Source organism: Barbus barbus (assembly GCF_936440315.1).
Source record: "Barbus barbus genome assembly, contig: SUPER_3_unloc_4, whole genome shotgun sequence".
Taxonomy (NCBI): domain Eukaryota; kingdom Metazoa; phylum Chordata; class Actinopteri; order Cypriniformes; family Cyprinidae; genus Barbus; species Barbus barbus.
Genome location: NW_027636826.1, coordinates 45,723 through 57,060, shown reverse-complemented (window position 1 = coordinate 57,060; position 11,338 = coordinate 45,723). Strand labels below are relative to the sequence as shown.

At 37.6% G+C, this 11,338-nt stretch overlaps 1 protein-coding gene and 2 long non-coding RNA genes across 3 annotated transcripts; all 3 read right to left on the bottom strand.

Annotated features, from left to right (window-relative positions):
* Nucleotides 1-500: 500 nt before the first annotated feature.
* LOC306860264 (uncharacterized protein) lies at nucleotides 501-2,621 on the bottom strand. The gene is made up of 4 exons (XM_079401875.1): nucleotides 2,150-2,621; nucleotides 1,794-1,887; nucleotides 1,625-1,712; nucleotides 501-914 (listed from the first exon to the last, which is right to left on the bottom strand). The coding sequence occupies exons 1-4, from the start codon at nucleotides 2,199-2,201 to the stop codon at nucleotides 741-743; spliced, it is 408 nt and encodes a 135-aa protein (XP_079258001.1). The 5' UTR covers nucleotides 2,202-2,621; the 3' UTR covers nucleotides 501-740.
* A 614-nt stretch (nucleotides 2,622-3,235) lies between these two features.
* LOC306860259 lies at nucleotides 3,236-3,943 on the bottom strand. Its single transcript, XR_013783371.1, has 3 exons — nucleotides 3,814-3,943; nucleotides 3,469-3,560; nucleotides 3,236-3,353 (listed from the first exon to the last, which is right to left on the bottom strand). It is a non-coding gene; the product is annotated as an uncharacterized lncRNA (long non-coding RNA).
* A 198-nt stretch (nucleotides 3,944-4,141) lies between these two features.
* LOC306860251 lies at nucleotides 4,142-5,214 on the bottom strand. The gene is made up of 3 exons (XR_013783369.1): nucleotides 5,105-5,214; nucleotides 4,916-5,006; nucleotides 4,142-4,371 (listed from the first exon to the last, which is right to left on the bottom strand). It is a non-coding gene; the product is annotated as an uncharacterized lncRNA (long non-coding RNA).
* Nucleotides 5,215-11,338: the final 6,124 nt, after the last annotated feature.

Sequence of the window (11,338 nt, the reverse complement as noted above, 5' to 3'; positions counted from 1 at the left end):
ACCTTCAGTGATACAATATTAAATATGCTGCAGCTGTTGTAGAATCAATTATCATCTTACATGACAGATTGGATTACCACTGGACTAACCGAAACCTTCTTCTTCTACTGTCTGCAGCCTTGAAGCAACAACAGCAGCACCGGCGGTGCTGTAGGCAGTGTGGCTGATGGCCGTGTTCTTCTCGTCTTGTATATAGTTGTAAATGTTTAAGTTGTTGTATGTAGTTGTAGATATGAGAATGTTTTCTAAATGAATTTGCTGTTTCATGTATATAGTTGTCAATATAGAAATGTTTAAATAAATTTTTTTTATGTAACAAAGATGAAATTAATGCTTTTTGTAGAGCTTGGAATACCGAATCACAAAACGTTGTAAAATAAGGGTGAAGATATTGTTCAATACATTGTTTTGTTTTTCTATTGCAGTCTAAAGAACAAGGTTTTTAAAAAATGGATATACAGTTTATATTAAATAATTAAGGGGCAAAGACAAAACCAGTTCAATTTAATTGACTTTATTTTTCCGCCAACCTCTCCAACAGCAAAAAAAAGCGGTTGGACCTCTCTCTGGCCTCTGCTTCCCTCCTCTCATCTGCCTCCCTCTGGTATTTAATATCTTCCTTCAGTAGCTGTAGGATTGGATCCTCTCGCTCCCTTCTCCTCTTCTCTCCTCTGTGCCCTGCTCTCTCTTTGCTGCTGTCTCTCACTCTCTCCTCCTCCTCCTCATCCTCACCTCTCCCTTCATCTACCTCTTGTGCAGTGCTTGGCCCTGGTTTTTCCTCTTGGATCGAGGCAATAAGGAGAGACTGCTGCAGACTGCCCTAATGCCTCGTCCATGAGGGCAAACCAGGGCCAATTTCCTGCTGTCGCCTTGCCATCCTCTGTCCCTTGACCTGTTGCAGGACACTTACATTCCTAAACAGTGAAGACCAAAAAGTTTTGATGCTGTACTCTACCGTTCAAAAGTTTGGGGTCAGTACGATTTTAAATGTTTTTAAAAGAATTCTCTTCTGATAACCATGGCTGTGCTTATTTGATTAAAAATACTACAAAAATCTGTTATAGTATTCATTATTATTACAGTGTAAATCAGCTGTTTTCTATGTGAATATACAGTAAAGCGTAATTTATTCCTGTGATCAAAGCTGAATTTTCAGCATCACCAGTCTTCAGTGTCACATGATCCTTCACAAATCAGTATAATGTGAGGATTTGACGCTCAAGAAACATTTATGATTATCAATGTTGAAAACAGTTGTTGGTCTGTCAGTTGTACAGTTTTTTTTCCACAGGATTCTTTGATGAATAGGAAGTTCAAAAGAACAGCATTTGTTTGAAATAGAATCTTTTGTAACATTATAAATGTCTTTACTGTCACTTTTGATCAAATTAATTATTCCTTGATAAATAAAAGCACTCAATTCTTTCCTCCAAAAAAATAAAAATAAAATTATCACTGACCCCAAACTTTTGAATGGTAGTGTATTAGTACTATTGTACACTACACTGCATATACTTACTGGAAGCAGGCCCAAGTCTGTCAGATTAACATTCAAGGCTTACTTCAAAAATCACAAGTTACATTAAAATGTGGATAAACAATTATTTCCATACTTTTCTCCCACCTTGTACTTGGTTTTTAAATTGTCCCACTTTTTTTTGGCCTGGGCGTGGGAAACCCTCCCTTCGAGCCCCATCTTCTCCAAAATAAGCCTATATGTGAATGACGGGGGGAGAAATAAAAAGATTAATACACAGCTATCACTTCTGAACATTAAATAATTTACTTCTCACCGATATCCGTTCGCCGCGGTGTCTCTCCCCCCGGTAAACAGTTGTTTTTTTTCTGCACGGAGACGAATGAACGCCTCCGTTTGTTCCTTGGTCCCTGTTAAAAAAGAGGAGAAAGCTATGAATAACGCTGTGAAAGGTATAATATTAACGTTAAATTACTCTGGACAACTTAACTAAGTTAGTTATTTACTAAAGAAATGCCGGTGAAGGCTAATAATTGTGAAATGAAATAATGAAATGACAGGTCCGGTTCAGTTAGCTATCAATAACGTAATTTCTAGAATTTATAATATCAATACGGTAGTAATACTTTTTAATACAAAAATGTTTTTTAAGTAATTTGTAAATATACTTACATTTGAACGCATATTGCCCCGTTGGCGCTCCGACTCCGCTAACGTCCGACATTTAGAATTTTTGAGCAAGATAGCAAAGCTGCGCGCATAGGATTGTGGGTGATTTTAGCGCGCGAATAGCGCGAAGGCTACACTTATGCATCCTTTCCTGTGTATGGGATATTTTTCGAACGAAGGACTCAGTCCTTGGTTGAAATTCCGAGGATCCTCGACATTGGAACAGTCCTTCGACGGATGTCGATGACGTAGCATCCTCGAAATTCTGGCTTCCGAGGATCCTTCCTTGACATTGAGAAACGCCTACTGTCTGCCCCACTGTCTCCTCCCTCCACAGAGAGTCCGCTCACCACCTTCTCCTCAGCGATGCGCTCCTCATCTGGCACCTGTTCATTGTAGAGCTTGATTGCTTCCAAAAGTTTTCTCTTCTCTTCCCACAATTTCCTTCGACGCAAATGTCGAATTTTGTTGCTGTCTATAAGAATTACAAAACACAGAAAACACGATGCACAAGCATGTGTATGCAGATATCAGAAAGTAATATGAAATGGAATTAATATATCAAAATGTAAAACAACTGAATAACTTAAAAGGCATAATAGGCTTAATATCTGTAAAATTAAGAGGAAGACATTTTAAAATGAAGGACCTGAAAATATGTTAATTCCAAAACAATCCATACAAATTACAAATATATTAGATGAGTTATTAACATACCAGTCTGATTATAAAGGTTGGCTTTTTTTTGATGAACACCAAGAAACATTTGTTCAATTGATTTCTGAAGGTTATGTTGGTCATCATATCTGGTACCTGCAGAATCTTACAGCAACAATAATACAAGTAAATTATTATGATGTCTTTTAGGCTGTACATTAAAAGAGTTTCAATATCAATTTTAAGATAATTTAGAGCCCCAAATTAGTGTTTACAGTCTCAAAGGAGTTTACAAGCCCACAAGTTTATAGCAAACAAAACAGGATGACATGTCCTTACTTAATTCTCATGCATGGCAAAGATTCTCACTTATACACGATTACCACACTGCAATATTAAGCTACTTAGATGACCGTCCATAAAATACTGTACCCTCAGTAGCCCATTGTCTGACATCATGTACCCACTGAAGCACAATGTTCTGAGGACACCCTAGTTCACTGCTCAAATCCTCCAGTCTCTGAGACTCAGCCTCAGCCTTTTTGAAAGTCTGGTGTAAAAAATATCAAATAAAAGTTGAACAAGGTTTTTGCCTTTGTAATCTTAAAAACTGAGGAAAAATCATGAAAAACCTTGTATTCATAACTTAAGGCATAGCATCATACCTTGATGTATCTGCTGGATAATGCAAGATGAAGGCCTTCCTGCTTCCGTCGGTTCCACCCAATAGCATGGACAGTCAGCATGTCATTCCTGGCTTTTAACAACAAAATTATGTGATGGAGGATAGTATTAATTAAAGCTCATGGTATTTCAGTTCATCCACACATTGACCATTGAGTTTTAATTTAAGAGAGATGTAATGCATTTTTATTAATGTACTGTCATATAAGAATATTTACAGCTTTCTCTTATGCGATCTCAGACAAAGTTTTTGACAAAGAATAACAATAATAAAAAGATGAATAAAGGAAAGGTTTTCAAAAATAATATTAATAACCAACAATTACCAGATTTTGTCATGTACTTGGTTGTGAGGGCACAACGAGACAGGTAGCTGTTTACCATTTCAACCTCCTCCCCTGCAGTTGTGCCAGCACCTTCCTGATTTTTGCCACTCCAGATTATCTAATAAATCAGTGGGGCACTTATATTTTAATCTTATACAGTGCATTATATAAGTAATAAAAATACAATTTCAAACGGTATAATTAAGAATATGAAGTACCTAACACTTGGTTGAATGAGCCTTGGCATGCATGAAAGGAATGGTCTCATCTGCAGTAAAGGTCTGAGTTCCAACATGGAGACTGCCAACTTCTCTAGGTAGGGCCAATACTTGCATGCAATATCCGTGCAATAGAACTGTCCATTTGTGGCTGCTTGGAGCTCCTTCTGCAGGTACAGTGGATAGGCGAATATTTCCCCCTGTACATGTTAAGAGCCTTGAGTGGTCCGTGTCTGCAGACAACCACCTCAAGACCCTCTTCATCCAGTTTGCTTGCTCTTCTGGCAGTTTCACGTGCAGCAGACCACTGACTGGCTCCACAGATCCCTCTGCCAGCAGTCTGCATGACAAAACAATTCTGGTTAAAACTAAAAGTTGTGATTTTTTTCTAACTAGTTAGTTCATCTATCAGGATGAGTCGGGTTACATCACACCAATACACACCATCACTGTAATTATTTGAAACAATGAAGGTTTACTTTCAAACTACTACTAAAGGTTATTATATTCAGTCAGTGCTCAGAGAGCTTCAGAAAATGCATCTTCCCCTTTCTCTACTCCATCTACACAAGCTAGATGAAAGGCAAGGTAACAAACTGCATGCACAGTCACTATCTATTAGAGATCTGCTATTATAAGACGAATGACCAAGTTACTAAACTAATTGCTTTGAGTGCCACCACACATACCATGTATCTAATTTCAAACCTCAACACAAGATTGGTCGGAAGACTGCAACATATTGCTCAGAATTTTTGTAACAAACTAAGATGCTATTCTGTATTATATAAGCTTACACCAACTGGTCTTGAAGGATACATTAACTATTTAATAAAGCAACAATCATACTTTTATCAAAATCAAACATTATATATTTTACTAACACTTTTCATTTTACTCCTGATCTCATCAACAAAATGGTGTACATCAGTGTCCTTGGCAATGAAGGTACCATCAAAATATAGTTCTTCTGACCTTAATAGAATAAGAAAAAGATTATGTTGCGTGTCAGACATGATTTGTTCTGTTAATTTTACTTTAAGTAAAATAATTACAAGTGTAAAACAACTAACCCTTTTGACTGACGAAATCGGTATAGTTTTCTGTTGCCATCTGCACAAAGAGCAAGGGTGTTGGGTGTACATGCTGGGCAGGTGAAGTGCTCTACACTGGCCATTTTCTCACACTGGTACTGGCAGAATGTATATTCCATAAAGCTTCTTTGGAATACATCTCCATGTATTTTCCCAGCCTGTACATTAGATTAGTGAAGAGTAAAATGAAATAGCTACACTAATATTCTTCCATCTCTACTTAATTGATCCACACTGATCTTACCCTTCCAAAGTGACAAGTCCTTCTCTCCAACATCTTCAAAAAACCTTGTCTTGATAAACTGGGTGCAATAGTTTTCATTTCTTCAAATGTACTGAAGACATCCACTGAAAACAGCGTGTCAGCATTCACAGATGCTGGCCAATACCCACTTCTTATTAGGTCACTCATGTCAGGTGTCCACTGTGCCAGACATACTTTGCACAACAAATTTGGCAAATGCAAATCATACCGACCTAAAATTAAAATATAGAACAATATTCGGTTATTTTTTAACAAACAATGGAACAAGAATTAATTAAAATATAAAACCATAGGTTCCTACCATTTATGCAAACCAAAATGATTGCTCTGCCAGCTGATTCAGTGATGTTTACAGGGTCACAAGTACATATATGGACAGGTCTCACTGTAGGTAATAAACGCACTGAAAAGAAAAGTTCAATAATTGAAAATATGTCCAATTATGATTGTAATTTAAATAAAAGTAAAAAAAAACAACAACATACCACCAAAAAGGTTCAAAACACTACCTTGATTGAGCACACTGTTGGCTCAATGGGCTTGTAAACTCCCTCAATGCAGGACTCCCTGTTATGAAGGGTGAGTTTTTTGTGTATGTGTATGTCACAATCCATACACAGCCACTCTTCTGGCATGCAGTCTTTGCAGCGAATGATGGCAGGAGATGTGCAGTGGCTGCAGTTCTGTTCTGGAACCACATTGCAGGACAGCAAGCAGTTTATGTGATAGGACCTTGCTTTCCGCCACTCCTCTTGGGCTACAGATTGGCGCAAGCACCATGATTTGGATGTTGAAGGATACTTGTTTGTGCCTTGAACATTTGCTGAGGTCAGAATGTCCTGCAATTTCTGCATCTCACTGTCTGTAAGACAGAAACAAACAAATAAAATAATTCCTTTCAGGCTTATTGCTAACTTGCTTAATTACAGTAAGCTAACATTTGACCAAATAAGTGTTCAGAGCAGTTTGATTGGGTAACTGTGGGAACCTCCGTAGCTGACTCAAAAGGAGTAGCGTCCTCACTGCCAACTACAGATACTACGACAAAATTAGTTAGAAAAGAAAGAGATAACACTTATTAACATATAATACAGCAGGGGTTCTCAACTCTGGCCCTTGAGATCCACTTTACTGCAGAGTTTAGCTCCAACCTTGATCAAATTCACCTCCATATAACTCTCTAGTAATCCTGAAAACCTTGATTATCTTATTCAGGTGTGTTTGATCATGTTTGGAGCTAAAGTGCCAGAGATGCGGAACCCAGTACTACAGTGTTTGTATAGTGATTTAAGGCTATAATAGGCATGACTATTTAGCATGTCTGACAATTCCATTGCTCTCTAAAAGTTTTTTTTCCCCCTCATAGTCTGCACATAATCTGGAATTGTTAGCAGCATTTAACTTACTACCACAAAAGTGAGAGAAAACTTACAGTACTGGAATATTCTTAATGCGTGTTTAATGGATCAACAAAGTGAAATGGAGGTTATTCTTCAATCCACTTAACAGAAGAACAGGAAAACATTGGGGAACAAAATTCCTGCTTCAAATTCTGTATGAACCTGACACTGATTGTTTCACTTCCATTTGATATCTTTGGATTTGCTTAGCATTACAGTAGTTGCGCTGAAATTAACATCTCAGGATGTGTTTCCAGTCGTAGTTTGATAACAAATACACATTTAAAAATAGATGAAGCCAATAACATAAGTAACAGATCCACCATGTCATGTTTCTGATGGCACAGTTTAACATGCAGTATTTAAATGACAAATTTATTAAAAAGAACACCCTATTGAGTTAACAAGCTTCAATCTATATACAATAGGCACAGTTACACTCTGTTAAGAAAGATAGTTTGGTGGGTAATCACAAATAATCTTGGAAGACATGGACTACCTGTAGCCGACGCTCGTTTCCGTGTCTCTCCACTTCTGCTTCTTTTAAGCAGTGGACGTCCTTCAGCATCTTTCTCCACCCATCGGACATTAAATTTATTACAAGCGGACATTGCTTTGCCCTTGGCTTCCTTTGCCTTGCATGACAGAAAGTGAGCATTGTATGATAACACTGAAATATGGCCAACTCTTGAGCAGTTCATACAAATTTTGTGCTCTAATTCCCACAATTTAGTATTACCACCAAAACTGCAAGATCACTGTCTCAATAAATATACTCACTTTATTTTGAGCAAGAAGCATGTCTGCGATAAAAATAGCATCCTCTGCTCTCCCTCTGTCTTGCTGAGCAGCCATTTCAACAATACTATATTGCAAAGGAAGATAAAAACATGTTTAGACAAAAAGAAGGATTGAGGACGGGGTGTAGGGAGGCTATAGGGAGAGTCAGGAAAAACAAAAAGGCCGGCTAAGTGTTTTGGACAGTGAGAGAGAGTAAGGTGAAAGAGAGTACTTGAAGACAGTGAAGCTTTAGAAGAAGCTCTTAAAAGAGCTGTTGTTTTTCATACAAATACACTAGGTGGAGGTAACACTAACAGGGAAGGGTGGTGTGTAAGAACAGGAGCTGTTGGACAAAGGAAAACCAAATCAGTTAACTCTCTTGCAGCAAGGCTTACTGGATTCGTCATATTATGCAACCCGGTTGTATTATACATGCAGAACTGCATGTATAATATAACCGGGTATTATACATTTACAGGGGACATTTACAGCCATGTCCCCTTCTCTCTAGAACAGAGGCAGCACATGAGAAGAAGTTCAACTACTTTTTACCACTTTTTAGGATTTGATTTAGTTCTAAATCCTCCTTTATCATTAATTTTGTGATTGATGTGTAGTCATTTGGATGGTTTGTGGCAGTGGATTGAGAAACTGAAGGGTGATATTTGGTGGATTGAGTTGGGCCTGCTTGTGGTAGTGGAGCCATCTTCCTCTACCAGCTCCAGCCTTCCAGCCATTATCACCAGGCCGGCTCTAGGCTTTCAGCCACCACCACCAGGCCGGCTCCAGGCTTCCAGCCTACACCACCAGGCCGGTTTCAGGCTTCCAGCCACCACCACCAGGCCGGCTCCAGGCTTCCAGCCTACACTACCAGGCCGGCTCTAGGCTTTCAGCCACCACCACCAGGCCGGCTCCAGGCTTCCAGCCTACACTACCAGGCCGGTTTCAGGCTTCCAGCCACCACCATCAGGCCGGCTCCAGGCTTTCCAGCTTCCAGGGCTAGCAGAACATGGCTCCTCCAAAGTTGAGGAACACAGAGGAGGAATATGCAGCCATCATTCAGGTAAATGAACTGCTTCAACAGCAGAAAGATATGTTCATGGCTCTGCTACAGCAACAACAGGAAATGTTCAAGGACTTTGTTAAAATTATTATGGACTCAGTGAATGCCAGAATGGATAATGTTTCCAAAGAATTACAAGAGCTAAAAGTAAGTTTACAATATACACAGAAAGACGTAGATGAACTTAAAGTCACTCAAGCTAAACAGTCTGAGCATGGAAAAATTATAGAAACTGATATAGTGAAACTGTGTGAGAGTCTGCAAGTTATGATTGACAAACAAGAATATCTCAAAGGTCAATCAAGGAGAAATAATATTGTGATTGATGGAGTTCCTGAATCCACTGGTGAATCCTGGGCAGACTCTGAAGAAAAAGTGAAGGACATTTTCAGGCAAAAACTACAACTACAGAGAGACATGGAGATAGAGCGTGCACACCGAATAGGAAAACCTGAAGCTGCTAGAAATAGACCAAGATCTATTGTTGTCAAATTTCTGAACTTCAAGGACAAAGTTGCGGTTATGCAAAGAACAAAGAACCTCAAGAGCACAAAATTTTTTATTAATGATGATTACACTGATGCTGTGCGGTTAAAAAGAAAGGAATTGATGCCAAAGCTGAAAGAAGCACGTGACAAAGGAGACATTGCCTATCTCAGATACGACAAACTCATCATCCATTCCCGCACTAGCACTCCTAAGTAATCTCTGCGCAACTTTGAAGGTATGACAGCACATAAAACTCATGTACTCATTACCAAGAAAAGGCTTACGACTAGCACATATTAATATAAACAGTCTCAGGAATAAAATCAATGAAGTTGCTGAACTGCTAAATGAGTATAAAATACACATTCTTGCTATCTCTGAGACTCACCTGGACTCTTCCTTTGATGACACAGAACTATTTATTGAAGGTTACAACATATATAGAAATGACAGAAATGGTTTTGGTGGTGGAGTAGCTTTTTATATTCAAAATCACTTGCCAGTAAAAATAAGAACTGATTTAATGAGTTTTAACATTGAAATATTATGGTTGCAAGTGCATCTACCTCATCGAAAGTCGATACTTTTGTGCTGCTGTTACCGGTCACCAAGTGCCAACTGTGAATATCTTGACACTATCTGTAAAATGCTGGATATAAATACTTATGTAAGTCAGGACATATATTTTATGGGTGACTTAAACATTGACTGGTTCTCTAAAGACTGCCACTTGAAAAAGAAATTGTTAACTACTGCAAATGCATGTGGACTTACTCAACTTATAAATAAGCCTACAAGAACATGTTTTAAGAGCGACGGCTCCAGAACATCTACCTGTATAGATCATATTTTCACAAACCGCCCTGAACTGTGTATAAAGGTACTGTCTATTCCTACTGGTAGCAGTGATCATAATCTGATCATTTCTGTGTTAATAACCAAGCTGAGTGGATCTGGAACCGTAGTCTTATTTAAAAGATCTTATAAATTGTTTAAAAATGATAAGTTTATTGAAGATGTTCAAGCTATATGTTGGTCTGATGTGTTGGCAGCTAGTAATCCAGAAATTGCTCTCTTTAAATTTAACAATTTATTCTTGCCATTGATTGAGAAACATGCGCCTTTAAAGAAGTTTACTGTCAGGAACAACATCACACCTTGGTTGGATGATGAACTGAAAAATTCTATGAAAATAAGAGATCAAATGAAAAGAATAGCAGTTACTACAGGAAATAAATGTGATTGGGACCTATATCGTAAAATGAGAAACTCTGTTACTAAATTTAACAAAAAGAAGAAGAAAATCTATTTTGACAATCATGTTAAAAACATAGGTAATGATAGTAGGAAGTTATGGAATGTTTTAAATCAACTGACTGGTAAGAAAAATAAAATAATTCCATCTTTTCTGGAAACGGGATAAATTTATAACTAAGTCAATAGATATTGCAAATTATTTTAATGATTATTTTATAAGTAAATTAGATAAACTAAGAGAAAATATGTCTAATCTAAATAATGATATATCTCATCTATTAATAAGAAATGAACTGATGAAAAATAAAAATTCAAGGTTTAAATTAGAAAGCGTAAATATAGATCAAATAAAGAATCTTTTAAAATCCTGTAAAAACAAACCACCGGGTGTTGACGGTCTTGACAGCAGGCTTCTTAAACTAGCTGCTGACTCTATTGCCCCTGTTCTAACCCACATTATCAACCTCAGTTTTATCTGCTGTACCTGCCCATATGCATGGAAGCAGGCTAAAATAGTTCTTCTACCCAAAGATAAAAAACTGCCTTTCTCTGGTCCCAACAGTCGCCCGATAAGTATATTACCTGTATTATCTAAAATAATGGAATCTATAGTATATGATCAAATTAACAATTATTTTTATACAAATTATTTATTAACAGATTTTCAGCATGCATACAGAAAAAGTCACTCCACTGCCACTGCACTGACTCACATGTCTGATGATTGGCTTAGAGGGATTGAAAATAGAAATATTGTAGGTGCTGTATTTTTAGATTTTACTGCTGCCTTTGACATCATAGATCACGAACTGTTATTAACAAAATTATCTTGTTATGGTTTTGAGCAGTCAGCAATCACATGGATGTATAGTTATCTGTCAAATAGAACACAGACAGTGTTTTTTAATGGCAGTTTTTCAGGTATCAGAAATATCACATGTGGAGTACCCCAAGGCAGT